The sequence below is a fragment of the Canis lupus genome, chromosome 24, assembly GCF_011100685.1.
Source record: "Canis lupus familiaris isolate Mischka breed German Shepherd chromosome 24, alternate assembly UU_Cfam_GSD_1.0, whole genome shotgun sequence".
Classification (NCBI taxonomy): Eukaryota; Metazoa; Chordata; class Mammalia; order Carnivora; family Canidae; genus Canis; species Canis lupus.
In genome coordinates, this window is record NC_049245.1 from 20,629,355 (window position 1) to 20,655,829 (window position 26,475).

The following is a 26,475-nucleotide window of genomic DNA, read 5'->3' on the forward strand; positions in this document are numbered from 1 at the left end:
CTCGTCTCTCTGCCTTTGGATTTTGTCAGCGGCCAGTGGCAGAACAGGATCTCTTTGGGAGCCCTGGAGCCGGCTACATATGCAACATTTATTAAGCTCCCAATGTATACCAGTTATATTAGAAACAGCCAGAAAAGTTCCTTTGGTGGAGGTAACGTTTAAGATTGGCTTTGAAATATGGATAGGATTGTGCTGGAAAGAGATGAGGCAAAAGGCTTTCTTTTTTCTTTTTCTTTTTCTTTTTCTTTTTCTTTTTCTTTTTCTTTTTCTTTTTCTTTTTCTTTTTCTTTTTCTTTTTCTTTTCCTTTAGGGGGAGGAAGAGGGGCAGGGAGGGGCAAAGAGAGAGGGAGAGAGAGAATCCCAAGCAGGCTTCAGGCCCAGCACAGAGCCCAACCTCAGATCATGACCTGAGCCAAAATCAGGAGTCTGAGGTTTAGCTGACTGAGCCATCCAGACGCCCCAGAAAGGGTATTCTAACAGAAGAATTCATATGGAAATTTTGGTGGCTTAGACTTACTATAAATACTTAAAGAATGGTAAGCAGTTCTGGCTGGAAGCAAGAAAGACTACATATAAGAAAGAGCAAGTGATAAAAATTGTCAAGGTTTATTGGTACCAGCTGAGAAAGGACAGAAATGTGACCCTTAGGCTTTTTTTTTTTTTTTTTTTTTTTGGTTTTAATTTGGTGAGCCACAGGGGAGTCCTTGAGGATTGATAATAAAGATATGTTTTTAAATTAAAAAACAAGATGCACCGGTGAGGTGGCCAGAAGGGAGATCACACCAGCAGGGCTGTGGATCCCACCCAAGGGAGAACAGTCGGAATCGGAAAGGAACCGCAGTGGGTGGGAGGGATCTGGGCCAGGAGCGGCCTCTCACTGCTGATGTGCTGGTGGAGGCTCTCCTAGGGAGCACATTCCTAGGTTCCCATAACCCAAAGTGCCCCTTAGCCCCTGACAGCTGAGAGAGGGGCCTGGGGTCCTCCTCCGTGGTCTGCTCACCTCTCATCCCAAGCATCTGCCTGGAGAGTGATTGCTTATCAAGCAAATGAATATCTCAGAGAATAAGGCAAACAAAAAGCCGGCCGGAATTCTCAGGAGAAGTCAATCTGCAATGGGCATTTACCAGGCGCCAGGCCCTGTGTGAGCGCCAGTAGGAGTCAGCCTCGAATCTGACCCTGCATTTCCCAGCTAGGGCACCTCCAGCAAGTCACCTGACCTCTGTGAGTCTCAATTTCCCCATCTGTAACGCGGGAACTAAATATTTGCTTACTGTCTAGGATTCCGGAAATATTTAATCAGATATGAACTATCGCTTTTTGTCCGAGCAGTATTCATCAGTGGACATCAGAGACCACCTGGGCCAAGACTCTTGACTTCTCTGGGCCTCTGTTTTCCTAATCTGTAAAATGGGATTGTAATAGCATCTCTCCCCCACGCCCCACACCCCAAAAGGTTATGGTGAAAAGTAAATGTATTAATGCGTGTCAAGCTCAGTGCCTGGTACAGAGTCAGCTTGGCACACACTGGCTATTAGGATTTCTGCCCCACAAGAAGGATGCTATTAATACCCTCCACTTCCAAGTGACTTGCTTCAGCTCCAGCATTTGAACCAAGAGTTTTTGTTCTGGAGAGCCCTGTTACTGTGTAGAAGGAGTTATGGTGGCCCTGGGGTCAGGCTAGAGCAGCCCGGGCAGGTCTTCTGTCTTCTTAGGGGCCAACCCTCCTAAGAAGTATGCAAGGAAGCGCTCACTGACAACGTGAGCCCGTCCTGTTACTGTTTATCATCAGGATCCGGGGGATGGGGCGGCTGGGCGGCCTGCAGACACACAGTAGGCTCTGCCTGCCACTGGCAGCCCCGCCCACCCTCCCCTGCCTCTCCCTGCCTCCCCCTCCACAGGGCGGGGCCAGGCAGGTTAATACTAACCCGGCAGCCTGGGCCCCTCCCAGGCAGAGCCACTTGGGACCGGGACCTGCAGGTAAGCTCGCCTTGCCGCCTTGCCGGAGGCTCAGGCCTGTGAGTCAGCTGCAGATACCAGGGGCCGGCTGGCACTGGGCATCGGGGGTCGGTGGGGGGTGGGGGGTACTTGTCTGGGGACAGCGGCGGGCCTGTGGGGTTTTTTCCCCTGGTTTTGGACTCCTGGGCTGAAGCCAGAGGGTTAGAAGGGAAGAAGAGCTTCCTCCTCTGTGGTCAGGTTGGGGCTGGCAGGGTGGACTTCAGCCCCCTCCTCCCTGGGTTAGAAGACGGGTCCCCCACTGACCTCTGGCCAGCTGTATCTCCACGCCGCTGGGAAGTCTAGAGGGCAGCTCCTGCCAGGTTGGGCCGGAGCCTCACCAGCCTGGCACGGGGGCCGGGAGTGGGGATGGGAGTTGAGGGGAGGCTGCTTCGGCAAGGGCAAGGTCAGCCTCGTGGGAGGCCTACAGCCCTTCCAGGGCCTGAGAGGGAGGGAGGAGGAGGAAGGGAACGTCAAGTCCCTTGCCAGCCAGCCTGGGGCTCCCATTATCTCCTTGCTTCCTCCCTATCAGCCAAGCCCAACAAGACAGGGGCATCCCCACACCCTTTCTTGGATGGAGAAAGCAAGACCCAGAGAGGGTGAGCGGCTGGCCTGAGGACACACAGCCACTGAGCACAGGCCTGGATGACCACCACCACCTGAGGTGGGGGGCGGGGCGGGGGAGGGACACAGTGTGGGCAAGCACTGCCTCATCTCTGGGCCTCCATTTCCCCACATTTGTGAGATGGGAAGGTGGAGTTGGAGGAGGCGGGGGACTCTGAGGTGATGAAAGGTAAGAGATGAATGGATGTGAGCAGTTAGGTGAGGGCCATGGCCGAGCTGGTGCCAGGGTTCCAACACTCCCAGCTGCTCCTCTATCCACCTCCTCCCCTCCTGCCCCTGCCCTCTCTGTCCCATCTCCTCCTTTTACCTTGCCTCTGTCCCTCTTTCTGCCCATTCTGGCTTCTGGCTTTGGTCTCTCTCTTCTTCCTCCGTCTACTCAAAGCCATCCTGCCTCCATCTGGACAACCTCCCCACCATCCCCATGAGGGCGGGCCAGGTCCCTCGGCCCGGGCCAGGCCCCAGGTCCCAGGCTGGAGTAGGAGGGAGAGGACCTGGAGGATTCACAGAGGACTCTAGGCCAACACTGACTCAGACCCTTGTCCAGGATCGAGTGTAAACAGTGCCCACCCTGCCGGCTGGCACTGTCCAGGCTGCCCTGGCCAACTCAAGCTGCATGGCCGAGGCAGGCTCGATTGGAGGCCCAGCCCTTTGTAAACCAGGTGGCCACCTGGACACTGGAAGAGAGGGCTCTGCTCACATGGAGATTATACTCCAGTGGGAGAGGTCAGCACTTAGAAGATAAGACACAGATAAACCTCCAAAAGTGGGCTGATGCTCGATAATATTGTGCGAGAACAAAGCAAAGAGAGGCACAAGTGCCAGGAGTGGAGGCTGCTCGGGCTCCAATGGTCCTGGTGGGGCAGGAGTGGGGCAGGAGGTGACTCAGCCACACACTGAGGGCACACTGGCCTCCTACCCCCACTGCCTTGGGCCAGGGACTCTCAGCTTTCGATACAAGATTTCGAAGGAAAGAGACACCTTTGCCAGGGGCTGTCCTGGCATCGTGTGGGTGCCCATCTGCCATAGAGCGGACTAAGTCCTAAGTGTCTCCTCCAGAGCCTAGGTTTCTGGTCTCCCACTGTCGCTGGTGGGGCCCAGGAAGCAGAAAAGTCTTGAAATCTCTCTCAGGTTCTCCTAGGCCAGCACCCCATTTCTCCCCTTCCCAACCCACGTGTTGGGGAGGCTGGAGGTGAGTGGAAGGGGATCCTGCTCCACCTGGCCCCTGCCACCTCTTCATAATCCCCTCCCTCCTGGGCTCTGCTCAGGCTGGGTCCACAGTCAGCTGTGCCTAGGTTCAAATCCCAGCTCCCAGATGACCAGCTGGGTGACCTTGAGCAAATCACTTTTCTGAGCCCCCTTAACTCATTTATAAAATGGAGATCCTCATACTGCCTACCCGGGGATGATTGGGAGGATCTGATGGATATTGTGTGTCAAGTGCTTGACCAGTAATAAATGGTAGCTACCCTTAGAATTCTTGGCATTGTTAGCATTACTATGTTTTTTGCCTGAATTACTATACCAGCTCCCTAATGGATTAATAGGTTCCACTCCTACTTCTGCCCTGGCCCCCCATTACTCTCCCCATAACAACCAGTGTGATTCTGTTAAAACCCAATTAGAGCTGGTCCTCCTTCTGCCCAGGAATGGAGATTTGGGCTCAGAAAATACCCAAACTCTTGCCTAGAGGGCCCTATGTGACCTGCCCATCTCCCAACCCCCAACCCCCCACCTCCTCTGCTTGCAGGGCTGCAGCCACACTGGCCTCTGGGTTGGCCTTCCAACACCAAGACCTGTTTCTGGGACATGGCAGGTGAGGTGCCACCCCCGGGCCTTTGCACTTGCTGTTTCCTCCCCCTGCACTACTCTCCCCTGGCCTGGTTCACTCCCATACTTCCTTCACATTCCCTCTGACAACCCCATTTACGATCACCTGCTCCTCCCAACTTTGCTTCCCTCCCACAGCCCTTATCACCACTGACTTGTTCTAGGTTTCTGTTTTTTATTTCACTTAGTGACTTCTCACACTTTCCCAAGAGCAAAAATTATTGTCGAGCACACAGCAAGTGCCCAATAAACACTAGTCGAATGAATGGACAAAAATTGCAAAGTCACTATAGGGAAAAGAGAAAAGAGATACATACTTTATAAAAATATTCCCACCATACTCATTCTGAGCTACTCCTTAGTGCTCTGAAGCCACCAAGCTCTGCACATGCAGTTCCCTCTGCCTAGGACACCTCCCCTCTTTGTCATCGATGGCTGCGTACCCCTCAATGGGGTCATTGTGTCTCCCAGGTCCAGGAGCATAGGGCATTTGGTGTGGCTGCCTGGAAGCAGGCCAGGGCAGGGAAGCCACAGGGAAGATGGGTGGTGCTGGGCCATCCCACCATCATGACTGTTTTCCAGCCCAGGGAAGAGACTCACAGAGCCCAATCACTTCCCTCAAATTTCACAGCCATGGTGGTGCCTGCATCAGAACCAGACAGCTCAGCTCTGTGGGGTGTGGAGATTTAGCCTTTTGGTGCATTGAACCTATTGCACACAAAGGAAACTCAGACTACCTGCCCATCTGCCCTTATCTCCCCATCAGGCCCACTGCTCCAGCCACACTGGTCTAGGCTCATTCCTGCCCCAGGACATTTGCACAAGCAATTCCTTCTACCTATATGTTTGGGGGGGGGGCGGCATTTTTATTCTTTTTTTTAAGATTTATTTATTTATTTTATGATATATATATATATATGATATATATATATCTCTGAGAGAGAGAGAGGCAGAGACACAGGAGGAGGGAGAAGCAGGCTCCATGCAGGGAGCCCGACGTGGGACTTGATCCCGGGACTCCAGGATCGCGCCCTGGGCCAAAGGCAGGCGCTAAACCACTGAGCCACCCAGGGATCCCCTATTATTTTCTTAATTAATTAAAAAAATAGCTAAACATTTGATCCAGCTGGGATTCTTTTTTCAAGGATGGGGGGTAAGAAGTAAAACAGAGATCCAGCTTTTTGCCCAAATGACTACCCTAGTAAGTCTTATTTTCTGGTTCTATGCAGGAAAACTACATATTTGTAAATGTATAACTGGACATCTGGCTGAACTCTCATTATTTTAATAGCTTTTCAGATGATAAAAGTAACCATCTTCAGCAAATCCACCTCCTCCCTTTCATTATTTACTTATTCCTCCTTATTAGAAATATCATTTATTGCCTCCTCTATATCCTTGTTTATTTTACTTTACTTCCTGTCATCAAGGCCTAGAGCACTGAGTCACTGCCCTACCATGGACTGTGCTGTTGTCCCTTCCTTCCCGCATGTCTGGGGCTGTGGGGGAATGTTATTCAGAATACAGACATCCATTCAACTCCACTGAGGACTGCAGTATCTATCAACATGACTATCCGTGTATAGATGTCTATCAATGACGATATGAAATGACTTAATTTATACTTTCAGCATCAAATCCCATATTGAGAGCTCTTTGTTCTCTCTCCCCTCTCTCCCCTCCCTCCCCTTCCCTCTACCCCTCCCCTCTCTTCTTCCCCCTCTCATTTTCTCTCTCCGTCTGTCCCTCCCTCCATCTCTTTGCATTTCTCTGGAAGACAAGTCTACTCTTAACCTTTCTTTTTTTTTTAATTTTTATTTATTTATGATAGTCACAGAGAGAGAGAGAGGCAGAGACACAGGCAGAGGGAGAAGCAGGCTCCATGCACCGGGAGCCCGACATGGGATTCGATCCCGGGTCTCCAGGATCACGCCCTGGGCCAAAGGCAGGCGCTAAACCGCTGTGCCACCCAGGGATCCCACTCTTAACCTTTCAGTGCCTCTTTATGGTGTATTTCAACAGCTAATCCTAACTGATTTTGGTTTTAGATCAAATCCCATTTGGGGTAGGACCTGGATTTCTGAATTAGGACATTAAGAGTAAAGGAGATAAATGTACTCATTAGCTTTTGGCTACTATAACCAGTCCCTCTATATCTTTGAATGTCTACCTCTGTACACTTGGCCACTGTTTTGCTGTATATAAAATGAGTAGTTTAAACAAGAGAGAAGCTCATTTACTATGTCAACAACACCGAACAAACAAGAGTTCAGTGCCAGGCAGAACTGGACCAGTACAGCAGCTCTGTGCCACAAAGCCAATCTCCCTAATCTCCCTCTAGCCCCCACACCATCCCTCTTAGCACAAAACAACCACCAGAGTTCCGGCCATCACACCTGAGTTCCAGACAGCAGGATGGAGGAAGGGCAGGAAGGTCCACTCCCTCACCTTTAAGACTTCACAACCTCCTTGGCCTACCTTGATCGGATGGCCATGCCCCACTGCAAGGGAGGCCAGGAAATGGACTCATAAAGCTTGGTGGCCATTTGCCCAGCCCAAAATCTGGTCTCTGTGACAACTAAGGAAGAAGGGAAGAGTGAGTAATGGGAAGCAGCTAGCAGCCTCTGCCTTGGAATATCATTCAACCTCTACCTTCTCGTCCTTCCTTATCATGTCACCAGAATGCTGCCTGAGCAGGTTCAGGGCAGCTCTTTTTTTAGTGGGATTTTATCTGTTCTGTACCACATCCTGGTCTCAGGTGGGAGTGAGCAGCCGAGGAGCTGCGCATGGCGCACAACTGGCCTGAGCTAAAGGTCCTCTCCACATGCCAACTGCCTGGAGCTTCCTTCCGTGGGTTCTCTCGGCTTGCCCAGAGCCACACCTGTCCCCGGCCATTAGGCAGGCAGGCCTCACAGCTGAGAGACCAGAGCTTAAGCCACCTGCCTAAGGTCTCTAGACAGAAGGTGGTGCAGCAGGGCAGAAAGCAGGTCAGACCTCACTCTGCTCAATGGAGGGAGGAAGAAGGGAGTTCTTCTGGGGCTGAGAGTCAGTTCTGTGTGTGGGAACCAGGGAAGGAGCCTCTGAGGTGTGGGGACTTTCCCAGGTGAGGCGTAGCCACAGGGACGCTGCCGCAGCTTCTAAAAGAGAAAGAAGTTAGACGGCCATGTGAACTGGGCAAGACTGAGAGATCAGACCGCGGGGTGGAGGTGGGGGCTCAGGAGGCCACCTGCCACAAGAGGACCTGCTCCAAATCCCGCCTCCCCAGGCTCGCCCTATTTCCCATCTGTAAAAATGAGGTAATTGGCCTCATCAACATTTCTCTCCAAAATGGTTCTTATATCACAGTGAGTCCAAAATGGTGCTTATATCACCACTGAGCCACCCAGGTGCCCCCCCCCACCAAAAAACATTAACTCTTTAACATATTTGCATCTCACTACAAACCATAAAGTCAAGACTCCTCTCATCCTCTATTTGCAGATGAGGAAAATGAGGCACAGAGAGGCAAAGTCACTTGCCCAAGGTCACCCTGCTTAGCAAGTGGCAGAGCTGGGTACAAACCCAGATCTTTTTTTTTTTTTATTCATGATAGACACAGAGAGAGAGAGAGAGAGAGAGGCAGACACAGAGGAGGAAGGAGAAGCAGGCTCCACACCAGGAGCCCGACGTGGGATTCGATCCCAGGACTCCAGGATCGCGCCCTGGGCCAAAGGCAGGCGCTAAACCACTGAGCCACCCAGGGATCCCCAAACCCAGACCTTTTTGTATGTTTAAAGCTTATGTGTTGGGAGGCCCGAGTGGCTCAGTGGTTGAGCATCTGCCTTTGGCTCGGGCGTGATCCCAGGGTCTGGGGATTGAGTCCCACACCGGGTTCCCTGCATGGAGCCTGCTTCTCCCTCTGCCTGTGTCTCTGCCTCTCTCTCTCTCTGTGTCTCTCATGAATAAATAATTAAAATCTTAAAAAAATAAAAGGCTTATTTGTACCTTTGAATCTGAACTGTGCACATCCTTTGCCCACTCTTCTATTCGGTCTTCTTGTTCTGAATTTCTACAAATCCTTTACGTAAGAAGAAAATGACCCCTTTGTCTCTGATTTACATTGCAAATATTTTCCCCCAGATTGTCATCTTTTGATCTCAACTGTTGGTATTTCTCCTTTTTTTTTTTTTTTTTTTGGAAGAAGGTGCTTTGTTATTTGATTACTTTTGTGTGTTTTCATATTTATGCGGTTAAATGTGTCAGACTTTTCTTTGGTGGTCTCTGGAATTACAAGCCATGGTTAGGAAAACTTTCCCCTCTGGAAGAGTTAGTCATAAAAGAGTTTGTCTGTGTTTTCCTATAATAAAAAGCCAGTTTGCTCATGAGAAGGGGAAAGATCAGGGAAAACCTGGGCACCACAGCATAGTCTTTTGACAGATGGTGACCGTGACATTGCTCACCTGGTATTTTTCTCCATCGGCCCCACTGCAGGTTGATCTGAGAGGTAGAGGCCTTCGGCACAGGGCAGACGTCACCATGGCCTTCCTGATACACCTGCTGGTCTGCACCTTTGGGATGGGCTCCTGGGTTGCCATCAATGGGATCTGGGTAGAGCTGCCCCTGCTGGTGACGGAGCTGCCCGAGGGGTGGTATCTTCCCTCCTACCTCACTGTGGTCATCCAGCTGGCCAACATCGGCCCCCTCCTGGTCACCCTGCTCCATCACTTCCAGCCCAGCTGCCTTTCGGAGGTGCCCATCATCTTTACTGTGCTGGGTGTGGGCACCCTCGCCTGTACCCTCTTCGCCTTCCTCTGGAATGTCACCTCCTGGGTGCTGGACGGCCACCACAGCATTGCCTTCATGGTCCTCACCTTCTTCCTGGCCCTGGTGGACTGTACCTCATCTGTCACCTTCCTGCCTTTCATGAGCCGTCTGCCCGCCCACTACCTCACCACCTTCTTTGTGGGCGAGGGACTCAGCGGCCTCCTGCCTGCCCTGGTGGCTCTTGCCCAGGGCTCGGGTCTCACCACCTGTGTCAATGTCACTCAGCCATCAGACACCACCCCAAGCCCTGAGACCACCAGGAAGACGGTCTTCCCACAGGTACCTGGAGCATGACCCGCTACAGAGCTTCGTGCTTGGTCCCAGGGAAGACCACGCAGAGGGCTTGTGTTTCCCAGCTGTTGGGTAGACGGGTGTTCTTGACCTAGCCTCACTTCAGATCACCTACCTGGGGGAGCTACTGAAACACAGTAGGGGAGGGGAGGCCCACCCCATCCAAAACAATGAAATAAGACTCTCGGTAGGGGGTGTGGGGGAGGCTTCTCTGAGATCCTTGAGGTCAGAAGTGTGTTGGAATCTGGAGTTTCAGATTTTAGAAACACCTGTCTCGGTCTGTAATAACACCTGAGACCTAGCAGTCTCACACAGTAACACCACCACCTACAGCCCGGGGGGCATTCGTGCCCAGTGGGCTGATGAAGACTATAAATAAACTACCTGCATTCAAGTATTGCCACCAACTGAGGCATGAAAAAAATCCTAACTTTCAGAGCTTTTCGCATCTCCAAGCTGCAAAATAGGGATGGTGAGCTTGTATTTATTCAAAAATCCTCAGGTGATGCTAATGTACTGCCAGGGCTAAGAACTGTAGACTTTTTTTTTTTTAAAGATTTATTTATTTATTTATTTATTTATTTATTTATTTATTTATTTATGATAGACATAGAGAGAGAGAGCCAGAGACACAGGAGGAGGGAGAAACCAGCTCCATGCCGGGAGCTCGATGCGGGACTCGATCCTGGGACTCCAGCATCACGCCCTGGGCCAAAGGCAGGCGCCAAACTGCTGAGCTACCCAGGGATCCCCAGAACTTTAGACTTTAGACATTGTTTCAATGCCTAGTGCTGTTAAAATGTCCAACTTATTTCCAGTGGGTATTGGCAGACCCTTCACGTAACACCTGGCATTGTCCAAACTACAGTAGTCCAACAGCGGGTGTGAACCAGGGGCCCTGGGCTACCATACCCTGCCAGCACACCACTTTCAGTGTTTGAATTAGTTGAAGACAATTAAATGTTTTGAAATTTCAAGTGTATGGGATCTCCTGAGAAGAGATTTGGCCACACCAGGCCATGTCCACACAGGCAGCTTTGGGTGGGGCTGCCCCTCCTCTGACTATATCTGTGGCTGCCAGCCCTGGAGGGCAGTAGCGTGGGAAAAGGTAGAACTTCTAAGCCTGAAAGAAGCAAGTGGACTGGCCTTGCCACATACTCCCCAGGACCTTCAGGTTCAGAACCATCCTGATACCTCGAAACCCTCCAAAACTGGGGGTAGTGGTGCCCAGTGCACAGGGCTGCGAGGAGGCATGCACGAGCTGACACAAAGTGCTGGTGCCCAGTGAGCCATCAGCCCACATGAGCATTTATTATCACCTGAGTAATGTCCTGTGTCTGCTGCTCATCCCTCACTTATTAACAATGCATGCTATTTATTGTATATGATCATTAATACTGTTGTTACCTGTGTCCCGACATCCCCAGAGGATCTGACCGAGCCTTGTTTTGTTCTTTCCCAGGGAGCCAGCAGTACCTTCGTGTCTGATCTTATGGAGACGACGCGTTCCGCGGTCCATCTGGAAAGCCGCTACCTCCCGGCCAACTTCTCGCCCCTGGTCTTCTTCCTCCTGCTCTCCTTCATGATGGCCTGCTGCCTCACTGCTTTCTTTCTCCTCCAGCGTCAGCCCAGGCCCAGGGAATCTTCCATAGAAGACCTCCTCACCTCCCAGGTCACACTCCACTCCATCCGGCCACGGGAAGGGGAAGACCTGGGCCCCCCAGGTCCAAGGCTTAGCAGCAAGATCCAGGGGCATCCAGAGGAGAAAACAGCCTCCGACCACCCAGCATACCTGGCCTTCATCTACATCCTGGTGGCCTTTGTGAATGGGCTCACCAACGGCGTGCTGCCCTCCGTGCAGACCTACTCCTGCCTGTCCTACGGGCCTGTTGCCTACCATCTATCGGCCACCCTCAGCTCCATGGCCAACCCTCTTGCCTGCTTCCTCTCCATGTTTCTGCCTCACAGGTCTGCCCCAGCTGGGCCTGGGGAACTCTTATTGGGATCCACTTCATTCTAGAAGTCAGAATTCCAAACCCCAACTCTCAGGTTGCACTTATAGAAAGTGGATTCTAGGGCCCCGGGATTCAAAGCCCAACTTGGCCACTTCCTAGCGAGGTGGTACTGAACAAATCACTTCACCTCTTTGTGCCTTGGGGATGCTCATCTGGAAAATGGGGATGATAATAATAGTTCTACTTCTTGGGGTTGCTGGGAGCATCAAATGAGCTAATTCTGTAAAGACTTTAGAGCAGTACCTGTGCAAGGCAGGTCCAGTGTAAGTGTTGACCAGCCACTGGCCCTTGAGGAGGAATGAGCAAGCAGGAGCTGAAAGGGTCGAATCCCCTGGTCTCTTTCCCAGGATTTCAGCCCTGTGCTCCTGTCTCCAGCTCATGCCGGCTCCTTTACAGCTGCAGTTCTGGAAGAGTGGCTAGGCAAATTGATAAGATGCAGATTGAGCCAGCCTAGATTGAGACCTGAGATTTCAAATTTTAGTACACAACCTAAGTGGCTCTGCTGCAGGGGCTCAGACCCTGGGAGGAGAAACACAGACTTTGGAGTCATGAGACCTTAGAACCTACAATGTCCCAGCCACGACTCTGCCCCCACCTGCCCTCATGGTCCCCTCTGACATGCTCATATCCCCTCCCCCAGCCCAGGAAAGAGGGAGAATGAGACTAGGAGAGTTAGACAGAAAATGTAGCATTGTCAGAAAGCTGAGTTTTCTCTGTTAGGGCTTGAAACTGGGGAAGGAGGCTGGACATTTCTGGAAGCAGAAACAGAGGCCAGAGATCTGTGGGATATGAGGCACCCAGACTGTTAGAAACATCCAGTCTAGAAGCCAGGGACTCCAAGAATCCTGGAGCATAAAGAGTCCTTAGAGGCAGGGGCAGGCCCTCCTCTCCCACCCAAGACCACAGACCAGTCATGGTCTTCTGAAGAGCGTGCACAGGGAGGCCACAGGGTGACAACCCCAAATGAAGGACAGTATCCTCAGTTGTCACATAGAACCTACGTGGAAGGCCACCCATGGAATGTGTCCAGGCCAGCCATCAGGGCCCCTAGATCCTGTAGACCCCACGCTATAGATGACACCAGAAGGGAAGGGGTCAACTGAGGTTGCACAGCACATCCTGCAGTGCCAATGCCAGCCTCAAAGCCACCTCCTAGTCAGCTCAGCTTCCTGGCTGAGGTTGGGAAGGTTGCAGGAGGAAATGGCAGCAGACGAAACACTGGGTGGGGCCCAGGAGCAGGCCCTACAGGTTCTGACATCCCGGCAAGGCTCATTGCACAGGTGAGGAAGCAGGCTTAGGGAGCAGCTGCAGCTTAAATAGGAAATAGGATCTGAACCAGGTGCCAGTAGCACGGAGTCCATTCCGTTTCTCCTGCCACAAATGCTCAGAGTGACCTAGACTAGTCTTAGGAACCTTGCTGACCCACTTGAGCCAGGTGGCCTAGAAGTTTCCACATGGATCTAACCCCTAACCCTAGAGATGCTGACCATTCTACACAGCATCCAGGGCGGGGGAGGCAGAGGTCAGGTTTCTCAACTCCTACATTCACTCTTCTACTCTGTCCTAGGTCTCTGCCATTCCTGGGGGTCCTCACAGTGCTCGGGACTGGCTTTGGAGCCTACAACATGGCCATGGCTGTGATGAGCCCCTGCCCCCTCATGCAGGGCCACTGGGGTGGAGAGGTCCTCATTGTAAGTATCTGGCCTGGGAAGACGCCTCCCTCCTTACCCCTCAGCTAGCCAAGGCCCTTTCTACCCACCAAAGTCTTTGTGTTTGCTCCAGAAGGAAGTCCCAGATAGGGTTGGGCAGGGGGAGGACTGCTGCTCATTTGGGAATAGAGGCTTGGGAAGTTGAGGTGGCTGGTCCAAGGTGACAGTCCAGCCTCTCCCCTGAATGCCACATTCTTCTTGCCATGTGTACCTCAGCCCTGGCCTCCCAGATGCCCTTGACTCGCTCAAGGGAGTCATTGGGCTCTCCTTTGCCCTAGAGGTGTGTGTCAACTCACCGGGGCCCCCGTAGCCCTAGGGTGTCACCCCCAAAGACTCTATTGAACTTCAAGGTTATTCCATGGGGTTCTCTTAGCCCAGTTAGGTCACCCTACAAGCACCCTTCCCCCCGGGGCTCGCCCCAAAGGCCCCTTCACGCCGCATCTCTGCCGCCCCGCACCCGCAGGTGGCTTCGTGGGTGCTGTTCATCGGCTGTCTGAGCTACGTCAAGGTGATGCTGGGCGTGATCCTGCGCGACCGCAGCCGCAGCGCCCTCTTGTGGTGCGGGGCGGCGGTGCAGCTGGGCTCCCTGCTCGGAGCTCTGCTCATGTTCCCGCTGGTCAACGTGCTGCGGCTCTTCTCGTCCGCCGACCTCTGCAGCCTGCAGTGCTCTGCCTAGGACGCCCGGCGGCCTAGCACCAGGCCCGACCCGCTCCCGTGACTGACACCTGGAAACCCGGGCAGGGCACGTGCCCGGGGTCACAGGGCAGGCGGCGGAGAGCTGGGAGGCAGAGGCTTAGGACCTGGGCATCCCCGTCAACGCGCCTCTAGGACTGCGGAGAGCCGCGCAAGGCCTCCCGTGGGACCTGGGCCGGCAAAGCGCAGCCCCACCCCATGCCGCGTCACAGCGCCCGCAATTCCATTTCAGAACTTCTGTGGGCTCTTTAGAGAGAGCAGGTTTGCAGCACCCAGCTGGAGGCAGGCTCAGGGGCGTCAGAAGGGAAACTGCTGAGAGCGTGAGCTAGCCCTCACAGGCTGTGTGACCTCGGAGAAGTCACTTATTTCTCTGTACCTCGGTTTCCTAAAATGGGGATTGTGATAAATAGCACCTACCTCATAGGTTTAGCACAGGGACAAAGGTGAGAAGCGCCCAGCATGTAGCAAGCCCTCTTGGGCCATTTCCCAATCTGATGCCCAACAGAAATGACAAAAGGGACAGTCTACACAACCTAGAAGTGGCCAGGGTGGCTCAGAGACGACCCCTGCCCTGTAACCTTTTTCTCACTCTCCTCGCAGAGGAGCTTCTACAAGATCGATGGCGAAGGGTGGAATCCTGGGCGTCTTGACTCCTCAGTTCCCAAGATAGATGGACGCTGGACCCCACACACCCTTTCCTGTCACCCCTCCTGACCCATGAGGTTCTGCTCCTTGGAAAGTGGGTGACCTCCTAGCAGAGAGATGATAGGGGGAGGAACAACACCAAACCTCTAGAAGTGAGTCCAGTTCCTCCCCCACTCACCAAGCGAGGGAACCAGACCCTGGAAATCCTGGGAAGTCTGGGGAGAAGTGCATCTGCTACCTATTATTTTGTTCTCTTTTTTACTTTTTTTTTTAGATGGACATTCCCTGCTCTTACATTAATATCAGCCATCCCATAAAAATGTCTAACATGAACCTAAGATCAATATAATCAATTTTCAGTTCTAAGGTCAAGGCTAAGCTCAGAAATGAACAGAATCAAGTGCTTAGAGAATGTCTGGTTCTGGGACTTCTTTTCTTTGGTGGTTTGTTTGCTTGCCACCAGCCCTCCTTTTCATTTATTTTGAATAGATAATGTAGTCACATGTTCCAGAAATCAGAAAATATAAAATGATGTTCAGCAAAAAAAATTCCTTTCCTCCTGCCCCCCATCTGCTCAGTTCCTCTCAACAAACACACCCACATGCACACACACAGTACTTTTATTAGTTTCTTGTTCACACTTGCAGAGATTATGCAAATACAAATATAGAGTCTTTTTCCAGAAAAAGTTTCAGACTACTTTGTACCTTTATTTTCGCTCAACACTGAAAATGGAGAGAGGGCTCTGGTTCTTGATCATGACCACACAGTATTTCATTGCTTGGAGGTACCAAATTTATGCAACCAGCCCTCGTAGAAAGACATTTGAAGGTACTGGAGATAAAATGTAAAACAAAAAAAACAAAAAAAACAGAAAACCTCTCCACAAAAGTAGAAGAAAAAGAAAACTTTTATTACTGAATACACATTAAACCAGATTGTGGTGCACATCACAGACGGTCGGTAAATGGGCAGAAAGAAACCTGACTCCTCCACATCCTCCAGCAGGTACAGCCGACTATGTTTGTATTCTCAAACGATAGCTAGTTCTCAAATAAGAGTCACATGGTTCATCCTGAAAAATTCACCCGGTAATCAGGATGGCTGCCTGGATTAGCTATCTTGATCTGCAGGAAAAAGAAATTCATGTCTTTATGAGGAAGTTGCTTGCAATTTGAAGCTGAACACTAATGTTAGGTTCCTACCCTCCCCCAGAGACTAGGTGATGGGGGCACTGACTTTCTTCAAATTTATGTTACAGAGAGATGGCTCTTGTGTCGTGATCCTGGGTGGTAAAACTGATGAGAGGCTTATTCAGCTTTTTTTTTTTTTTTTTTTTTTAAGACGTGAATACACCTGAAAGGAGCAGGGAAAGAATTTATAAGTTTTCTAAACTAAATGCTCTAAGGAAAGGAAGAGGGGATGGCTCCCTTTCTGGCATCAGGGAGAATTTTTATTTGCATTTGCCCTAACAAGGGCATTTGGATTGTTTTCAATCGTTCCCTCCCAGAAAGGATGTTGGAGTAGATAATGAGCAAGGAGATGATCTCTCTCTGTACTGATGTGAAAAGATGTTCCAAGATTAATTACACAGAGAGAAAGGAGATGCAGGAGAGCGTGCAGAGTATGGATGTAGCCATGCAAATGTGTTCTGTCAAGGACTAGGTGACAGGGCGAGTGACCTGGTATTTGGAAAAGGCACCTCCAGGAGTGATGTTGTACTTCTTTTCAAGAACCTGTCAGCCATAAGTATGTTTTCTTTGGAAAAGTGTCCATTCGGGTCTTTTGCCCATTTTTACTTGTGTTTGGGCTTCTCTGGTTTTGCTTTCACCCACCGTCCTTGGAAGTCTTCGTGACATTGACAGCCTTCAAGTGAAAGTGCATGAGTCCACTCTCTACAACCTCTGCCATACAATGGGGACAATGAGAGCATCTCCCAGGGCGACTGAGTGGCCCAGTCAGTTAAGCGTCCCAGGGTTCTGGGATCAAGCCACACATGGTGCTATCTGCTCCTTGGAGAGCCTCCTTCTCCCTCTCCCTCTGCCTGCCACTCCCCCCTGCTTGTGATCTCTCTCTCAAATAAATTAAAAAAAAAAAAAAGCCTCTCCCACCCCACCCAGGATTGCTGTGAGGGTTCATTGACCTAACAGATGCAATGAGCTTAGTACCACAACTGCAAACAGCAAGTGCTCGATAAATGTCATTAGAAGCTTCCACTTTCTGGGAACATCTACTAAGGACCCTGGAGGGCCCTTCCACCCCCTTCCCCCTGCCCTCCCTGAGCTTAAACCTGGTTGCTTTGGAGGCGACTGAGTCACGTGCCATCTCTGTGGTCCAATGAAATAAGTTCCCTGAAGAATGAGCTCAGAATTCCGGATTCAGCTTGGGGTGGCAGCAGATGGGCTTCCGCTAAGATGACCCCGAGCTGGTATCTCCAGGCAGTTGGAGGGAAGAGGGCAAAGCCAGAAGCAGAGGAGGGTGCATTCCAGGCAGAGGAAACTGCACTTGCAAATGCAGGGGGTGGGGGGGCAGCAGTCTGCATCAATCCAGCCCCTGAGTGGAGGCCAGCCTGGAGAGCCGCTGGGGGGTGGGGGGCAGCCTGCCGAGGGAAGGACCTTAGAGGCCAAAGTTATGAAGGGGTAGAGGGTTGTGTTGGCCTATGTGAGGTTTGGGGGTGGGGGCGGGGTGTGTGTGATGACATTGCAAGGACCACAGCAGGTGTGAACAATCTCAGGAGCTCTGCGGCCACCCTGGGCAAAAAAAGCCAGGATAACATGAAGACTGAAATACACAATTTGTCCTTCCTGTTGGTCTCCTTAGAATTTTCTGGAGATGGATGAATGACTGAGCATAAGGTCTGTGTAGAAAACGGACAGAATGAAAAAAAAAAAGAAAGAAAGAAAACGGACAGAATGACCTTCCTTCCACCCCAGGGCAGTGGATGGGAGCTGAAGGGATATGAATATGGGAAGGGGTGGGGTCCTAGTCTCCACCCAGAGAAACAGAGCAAGAGGGGCTGCTCTAGTCTGAAGCTGGCTACCCAAACTCCCAAAAGGGGGATGGTCCCTGGAAGACATTCCCTCCCACCCTTTTTCTGGAGCAATGTACTCAGAGAGACATTTACCTCTGACCTCCCAGACCTCAGCACAGTGAGTGCCTCTCCCTGAGAAGGGTTCAGCAAAGGGTTAGGGGTGAGCGGAGTGGCACCTCCCAAGATGCACACACCCCGATTCCTGAAACCTACAAATATGCTACAGTGAATAGCAAAAGGGACCTTGGTGATGGAGTTAAGGTTACAGGCCTTAAAACAGATTATTTTAGATTACCTGAGTGGGCCCAATCTAATGACATGAGACCTTAAAAGCTAAGAATTGGAAGAGATTCAGCAAAAAGGTAGGAAGAAAGAGGCAGCATCATACAACTCAAAGAAAGAAAGAAAGAAAGAAAGAAAGAAAGAAAGAAAGAAAGAAAGAAAGAAAACCCAGTTAAAAATGGGCAAAAGACCTGAACAGACGTTTTTCCCAAGAAGACACACTTATGGCCAACAGGTTCATGAAAAAAAGTTCAACATCACTCATCATGAGGGAAATGCAAATCAAAACCACAATGAGGGGCAGCCCGGGCGGCTCAGTGGTTTAGCCCAGGGCCTGATCCTGGAGCCGCGGGATCGAGTCCCACGTGGGGCTCCCTGCATGGAGCCTGCTTCTCCCTCTGCCTGTGTCTCTGCCTCTCTCTCTCTCTCTCTGTATCTCGAATGAATAAATAAATGAAAATCTTAAAAAAATAAAAAAACCACAATGAGATATCACCTGACACCTGTTGGAATAGCTAATATCAAAAAGACAAGAGATGACAGGTTTTGGTGAAGTTGTGAAGGAGGAGCCCTCGTGCACCGTTGGTGGAAATGCAAACCGGTGCAGCCCCTGTGGAACAGTATGGAGAGGCCTCAGAAAGTTAAAAAATAGAAATACAATAGGATCCAGCTATCCCACTTTTGAGTATACATCTTAAGGAAATAACATAACTATATCAAAGAGCCATCTGCCCTCCCACATTCATCGCAGCATTATTCACAGTAGCCAAGACATGGAAATGATCCCAGTGTCCATCCACAGATGAACGGGTAAAGAAAATGTATTATGTATCCACAATGGACTATTATTCAGCCTTTTAAAAAAAGGTAAATCTGGCCATTTGTGGCAACATGGATGGACCTGGAGGGCATTACGCTAAGTGAAATAAGTCAGATAGAGAAAGACAACTACTGTACTATCTAACATGAGGAATCTAAAAGAACTGACCTCACAGAAACAGTAGATTGGTGGTTGCTGGGGGCTGGCGGGGGCAGGGAGGAACAAAGAGATGTTGGCCAAAGGATATAAACTTACGGTTATAAATGAGTGCATTCTGGGGATGCAGCGCAGTGGGATCCCTACAGTTAACAGTACTGTATTGTATACTTGAAAGTTGCTGACACAGTAAATCTTAAATGTTCTCAACATGTACACACGCACACACACACACACACACACACACTCAAACTCCTCCTCTGGAAGTGAAAAGAAGGGACAAGAAATGAGTGCTTTTGTAGGCAGGAAGTGATTTACACGTGTGCAGCCTAACGGTAACATTTTAAGAATGACGAGCAGAGGGGCCGAAACTTGCCAGAGAGGGTCTATGACACACATCACCATCTTACAACTCTGATCTTGCAACGGGATGGCCTTTCCTGATTCTCCTCATGACCTTTATGGGGAAAAGTCTGGAGGAAGTACCACGGCAACTGTTGATACTGCCAGGACTCTGCCTTTCAACTGAAATTGCTTTCAGTTGAAAATTCCCTATGTGCAGAAGTAGCTGGCTCTGGGATGTGCCTTAAGAAAGAAAGAAAGTCTGCTCTACTGCAACTGGCAATTTGGCCCAAGCCAGTGCCCTCTTGCAGGGTTCCATGGTTAGAATGTAAGATATAGTGCTGTCTTGATGGAGGAAGATATTATTATTATTATTAAAAGAAGGAATTCTATGGCGTCCAGTCTCCCATTTCTTTCATAGTCATAGAACCCCTGACTTGCTGGGTGTGTGGCTACCCACAGTAAAGGCTGCATTTCCCAGGCCTCCCGGGGATGGTCATGTGATTTCATTTAGACAAATGGGATGTTACCAACAATAACAGTGCACAGCTTTGAGGTTGTGTACTTAAAAGGAAGAGGTGGGATCTCCACTTCCCATTTCCCCTTCTTGCTGGTGGAAATGCAGATGTGATAGCTGGACCTGGAGCATGAGGAGGAAGCCACTGGATGAGATAATACAGCAAGAATACAGAGGAGACTGCAACCATGATGATTATGGAATCACCGTAATCTACCTGGGACCCAGATTTAATGAGGCAGAGAAATAAACTTCTATTTTGTTTAAGCTTCTACGATGTGGGGGACACTTTATTACAGCGGCAGAATTCCCATATTCATATGGATATGTTTCTCTATATATGTACCTATATGCCTACGCACACTCACACATCCACGGTCACACAGAGAGAGGACCATAAAGACATATACCGACATGTTAGCCTCGATAATTCTGGAGAAAGGGATTTCTGGTGATTTTTCTTTTCTTCTTGACACTTTGCTCTACTCTGAATTTTTTCTTTGAGCATGTATTATCTCAAAACTCAACAAAAATAAAGGTCTAAAGAAAGGGAGGGTCCTATAAATAGATCCTATTGTTTAAATCACCTTCATCTGCTTCATATGAGCCTCTATAGGTCACACACACGCACTCTTAGATTTTATGGAATGTTTGGCTTTGTTTCCTATTGGTTATGGAATTTTTTTTTTCAGGTGTCCTTTTTACTGAACAAAATGTCTTTTTTTTTTTTTTTTGAACAAAATGTCTTAAAGATGGTCCCATGCTCCTGTGTACAGGGTGACCTCGTTTCTTGTACTCAGCAAGAAGCACCTCCTGGCTGGGCATGACAGGGTTTACTGAACAAGCTGCTGATGGTGGACATCTGCACTGCTTCTGATTTTAAGCTACTGAAAACAACATGGTGATGAAAATCCTTAGACCTGCCTCTCTATGCATTTGGATGAGGCTTTGAAGTCTAACAAACGTGAGTTCTAATCTGGATCCCCTGCTTATTTGCTGTGTGACTTCAGGCAATTTATTGTGCATCTCAGCATCTCTGAGGCTGTCTCCTTACCTTACAATAGGGAAACTAAAGAAGCTTGTCCCATAAAATTATTGTGAGGATTAGAACAACTAAAACTTGGGCACTTGGGTGGCTCAGTGGTTGAGCATCTGCCTTTAGCTCAGGTTGTGATCCCAGGGTCCTGGGATGAAGTCTCACATCTCACATCTGGTTCCCCACAGAGAGCCTGCTTCTCCCTCTGCCTATGTCTCTGCCTCTCTCAGTGTCTCTCATGAATAAATAAATAATTTTTTTTAAAAAAAGAACAACTAAAATTTATATGCTTACTGCATGCCAAATACTTTTCCAAGTGTTTCCTATGAGTTAACTAACTTAATGCTCACAAAAGCGTGATGTGAAGTCATGCTTAGACATATGCCCTGAAAGTTTTCTAGAAGCTTCCAGCTTCTTTAACTTTTTTTCACTTTTTTTTTAATGATTGCTTTAGGCTTACCATACACACCTTCGCTTGTTAGATTCTACTTCAGATTTATACTCCCTTCATAGCAGATACCAACATGTTACTCCTGTATAGTTGTATTCCTTCTCGCTTTTTGTACTATTTTTGTCATATACATTACATCTCATATGTCACCAACCCCACAACGTCCCCCTAGGAGTGCTCACTGGCAAGAAAGGGGAGGGGAAGGCAGAGAGAATTGTTGATTAGATCACCTACTTCCCCCAGATCCATCCCAGGCTTATGAGCTAACAGCAACCCCCTCCTGCCCTTGCCCTGGAACTGAAGGAGATCCTTGGCACCCACTCGTCATGCACACAGCCCGTACTCGCTTACAAAGATCTGGTCTGCCAGCGTTCAAGACCCCTCCATTAGGGCTTCAGCCTAGGGTTATACATTGCCCTTGTCTGAGGTTCCCCTTTGACATCACAGATCCCTGTTCCCATCAACCCCTTTTCCTCAGATGGAAAAACAAGAAAGTCCCACCACTTCCTAGGCTGATTTGTAATATTAATAAACAACACTTATTGAGAGAGCATTTACATGGATGCTTGCATTGAATCCCTACTGAAAAAGGTAATGAGGCTCAGAGAGGTTAAGTAACTGAACCAGATAACGCACTCGGTAAGTGATAGGGCTGGAGTTTGAAGCCAGGTGGTCTGGCTCCAGAGCCAATAGGTATGATCACTCTACCGTGCTGCTCCCTGAAGGTGGTGTCTAGAGGATCCATTCTCTCCTGGCAGTAGTAACTGCTTAAGATCTCTAAGGGGAAATTATCCTGTTTGTACCATTACCAATTTCCACAGTGTAAATACACTCCCTGCTGCTAATTTCAACCTACAAATATGGTGTTACTGCATGCAGAGTTGGGGAATATGCACATAATCAGCTCTTCCAGGTTGGTTCAGGTCACTCAGTTGGGCAGACTAAAAGCCTGAGACAGAGATGAACAGGAAGTGGGCAAAGGAGAACGGAGGGTCTTTAAAGAGAGCTGGCCCGCCGACAGTTCACTGGGCCCTCCAGCAATCTGACGTGCTGTCATGTGTGTCCGACAGATGAAGACGCTGGGGCTCAGTGAGCCATGTGCATGCGTCCAACAATTACTGCACGCGCCCAGAGTGGGTCCTGGCTGGAAGGGACCAGTACTGGGAGTACACAGATGACCCAGACCAGGTGCTAGCCTGCCTAATGGAGCTTGTGGGCTGACAACAGACACACAGGCAGGTACCTATAGCTCCCACAGGGCTTCCATTCAAGTAGATGGCATGGCAGTTAAGAATGTGGGTTCTGGGGCAGCCCGGGTGGCTCAGCGGTTTAGCGCCGCCTTCAGCCCAGGGTGTGATCCTGGAGACCCGGGATCGAGTCCCACGTCGGGCTCCCTGCATGGAGCCTGCTTCTCCCTCTGCCTGTGTCTCTGCCTCTCTCTCTCTCTCTCTCTCTCTCTCTGTGTGTCTGTCATGAATAAATAAACAAAATCTTAAAAAAAAAAAAAAAGAATGTGGGTTCTGGTCTTAGACTCCTTGGCTTCAAGTCCACACTCTACCATTCACTGGCTGTGTGACCTTGGGCTACTTCCTTAACCTCTCAGTACCTCAGTTTCCCTCTCTGTAACAATGGTACTTTTCTCAAAGCATTTCTAGAAGGATGATATGAATTCATGAAGGTAAAGGGCCCAGAACTTTATGATGATGCATAGTAAATATTCCATAACTGTTAGCTGTTTTTATTACATAAGTTCAGAAGCACACCTGTGTGTGTCCAGAGAGAGAGAGAAAGAGAGAGAGAGAGAAGGAGAACAATGTACATAGCGTGGGTTATTGTGCCTGGACAGAAGACCTGCAGTGAACAAGATGCAGGGGGTGTGCAAGACGAATCCTGCAAGTCTGAATGAGAGCTGAATCGAAAATCAAAGTTTGCAAACCTATATGACAGCTGCCACACACTACCCGTCTTTATGCCCGGTGTGCTTACTACTATGAAAGACTCATTCAGAAAACTGTACTTATGAGTGATTTAAAGGATTTTTTGAAGTCTTAGAAAATTGTCTATTTCTATCATTTTCTCCTCACATTAGAACCTAACACCCGTGTTAAGTGCTCCCCCTTCAGTGACTATATTCAAAATGATAAGGGCTAAAATAAACGGGTGAGGATTTTGCAAAGGTTGTTCCACTGGTTGGGGGAGCCGGAGTGAGACCCCGGCCTGGGGATTCCCAGTCTAGTGCTCTTCCTTCTTCAATCTGGGTCCTGGGGGAACAGACCTGATATTCTCTCCAGGACCCTGATTTCAGGTCCTGGTTCCTCTCTAAGCAGAGGGGCAGGGAGGGTCCAGAAATTGAACTCACTGTAGAAGGGTGTTTGGAGTGGGGGAGGTGGGGCGCGGGGAAGGGGTGTGGACGTGAACCCCAGCTCCCCAGCTTCACAGCTGTTTTTGTGTGACCTCCCTTGAGGATCAGTCTCTACAGAAAAAGGCTGACACCTACCCTGGCATATATATATGTATGTACATATGTGTGTGTGTGTGTGTGTGTGTGTGTGTGTGTGTGTGTGTGTGTGTGTGTGTGTGTGTGTGATGCACATACCTGGTGCTCAAGGGCGTATTCCCTTCCCTCCAAGCAGGTGGTCGGCTCTGCATGCAACGCAGCTTTGGGCCAGCAGGTGGCGCTGCAGCCCAAGAAGCAGGAAATAGGGGGAAAGGAAGGGCTGTGCCCGATCTTTTGGGGTCCTACAGAAGGGGGCGCCGTTCAGATTGGATGCATGAGTCCAGGCCACAGGAGTGCCTGTCATGGCCATATAGGCAGATACCCAGAGGCTCCCATCCTTACATAACCAAGAACCAACCTTGAACCAGGGGGAGGCCTTCCCATGTCCTTGAATCTTCACAAATGCCCTATGGATCGTGCCAAAATGATCCTATTTTACAGGTGAGGAAACTGAGTCCAAAAAGGCAAAGTCACCTGCACTCAGTCACATAGCATGTCCATGGCAGAGCTGGGATTTGATCTTTTGCCTGTAATAATATTAAGAGCCAGCCCTTGTGTAATTCCTTCATGTGATAATGCTGTCCTAACCCTTCTGCACTTATTAACTCATGAAATCCTCATCATAGCTCTACGAGGAATGTATTAGTATTTTTAGTCTCCTGTTATAAAAGAGGAAATAGAGGCACTAATTGGTTAGGCAAATTGCCCAAGGCCACACAGCCAGAACACAAGAGCTGTGCTCTAAACCACTATGCATGCCCCACCTCACCCCACCCCTGCTGGGAATGCACGCAGGCGCATCCCCTTCCCACTCTCGGTCACATACCCACTTAGCCAGGGCGAGGGCTCCAAACCGTAAGAGGTACCAGGTGCCCTGGGTGCTATGAAGTGCTCAGGACCACACCTGGCCTCGACACCACCCTCTCTGCCCTGCCCCCTGGGGAGCCAGGCCTCTGTGGGGGGGAGAGGAGACAGAAGGGCCCCTCCTGCTTCCCCAAGGAGGCCTCCTCCTTAAAGTCCCCAGAGGCCGTGGGGTCCTCTCTCCCATGGCTGTGCCACCTCTGCAGGAAGGGGCAGGAGGGAAGCAAGGAGACCAGTGGGGAGGCTTGGCAGTGACCCAGGAGAGTACAGATGGTAGCTGTGGACCCGGGTGGTGGCTTTGGCAGTAGGAGGAAGTATTCGGATTCTGGGTATGTTTTGAAGGGCGAGGCAACAGCATTTGATGAATCTGATGTGTGCCCTGTGAAATTGTCTTTATATGTAATAAAGTGCATTACATACATTCCAGAGTAAGGTATCCATCGTCAAATACTGTGTAACAAATTAACTCAAAACTTAACGCCTTTCTCTGCAAATAAATACCCTGCAAGCTGAGGCAAGTCACCCAGCTTGGCTCTCCCCTCTTCCACTTTCTCTTCCTTTCAGTTTATGCCAAGCCCTGCCCTATATGTTGGTGAGGCTGTGTGGAGCAACTCAAAGGTGATTGCCTTGGAGAGCTCACCTGGTGGGGAAGCGGACACCAACATGATGTCAGATGGTGACAGAGCAGCTTTCACGTCTGGGGCCATCAGCAGGCCGCCCCAGGCCCCAACCAGCCCTGAGGCCTGGCATGTTAGCTCCTCACAGTATGTTCTAAAAGTCTGAAAGAGTTTCCAGCACTTTAAAAAATGAGGAGACGGGCAGCCCTGGTGGCGCAGCGGTTTAGCGCCGCCTGCAGCCCAGGGCATGATCCTGGAGACCCTGGATCGAGTCCCATGTCAGGCTCTCTGCATGGAGCCTGCTTCTCCCTCTGCCTGTGTCTCTGCCTCTCTCTCTCTCTCTGCATCTCTATGAATAAATAAATTTTTAAAAAATCTTTTAAAAAAATAAAAATAAAAAATGAGACAACTTCAACATCTAGATTTACAGCTAGTTTTAAAAACTTGAAAGCTCTGGCCACTTGGGCCTGCTTTTCCCCTTGGCAGATGTCACCTAGATCAGGCCCCACATGCCTTCAGTGTTGGCTGCTGATGGTTGGGGGGGAAGGGGCTGCTGTACCTAAGATTTCCCCTCCCCCAGGGGCAGCCACACCAAAGACTGGTCACTGCAGGGTGAAGAGGCCTGACCTCCCTGTCTCACGGTATGACATCTCTGAAGGGCTGTCCCAGCTCCAGAGCTCTTGTCAGGACTGGCCAAAGACCTCTGTCGCAAATGCCTGACCTTGCTTCCCTCACTTCTCTGAGATCCTCAGGGCACTCCCTGGAAAACCAGCTGCACTCAAACCTCTACCTCACTGTTTCCTTTAGACCCCAACCTTCCAGATGTGCACATGCTTGCCAGCTTCCCAATGTCCCCACATAGCCCACCTGGCCCACCTGGCTTTGGAGTTTTGCAGCGCTGCTCATATCCTGGCCTCCCCACAGTGATAACAGAAGAAAGAGCTGACATCCCCAAGGCAGGGAGCACGTTTATTATGCAAGGCATTCTTCTCTGCAATAAACTCATTCAATCCTCGTGATAACCCTGTGGTCATTACATACTGATGTAAATGGCCAAGACATTTTTTAAATCTGACAATATTAGATGCCAGTGGGAATGTGAGATGGTACAGTCCCCATTGGAAAAGTTCATCAGTTTCTTGTAGAATTATAAATATATTTACACTATGACCCAGTAATTCCACTGTTAGATATCAACCCCAGAAAAATGACAATTTATGTCCTCACAAAGACCTGTGTGCACATGTTCAGAGCAGCATTATTTAT

General features: G+C 49.8%; 1 protein-coding gene across 6 annotated transcripts; it reads left to right on the forward strand.

Moving 5' to 3' along the window:
- The first annotated feature begins 1,893 nt into the window (after nt 1-1,893).
- Nucleotides 1,894-15,287, forward strand: SLC52A3 (solute carrier family 52 member 3). Of its 6 annotated transcripts, XM_038571879.1 has the most exons (7): nt 1,917-1,977; nt 2,525-2,591; nt 4,364-4,429; nt 8,914-9,525; nt 11,000-11,505; nt 13,120-13,243; nt 13,725-15,287. In XM_038571879.1, exons 4-7 carry the CDS (start codon nt 8,959-8,961, stop codon nt 13,935-13,937), a joined length of 1,410 nt encoding a protein of 469 aa, XP_038427807.1. In that variant the 5' UTR covers nt 1,917-1,977; nt 2,525-2,591; nt 4,364-4,429; nt 8,914-8,958; the 3' UTR covers nt 13,938-15,287. The 6 variants fall into 6 exon arrangements, with proteins under 6 accessions (XP_038427811.1, XP_038427808.1, XP_038427807.1 ...); XM_038571880.1 differs by lacking the exon at nt 2,525-2,591 and having other exon boundaries at nt 1,915-1,977; XM_038571884.1 differs by lacking the exon at nt 4,364-4,429 and having other exon boundaries at nt 1,944-1,977.
- The last annotated feature ends 11,188 nt before the right edge of the window (nt 15,288-26,475 follow it).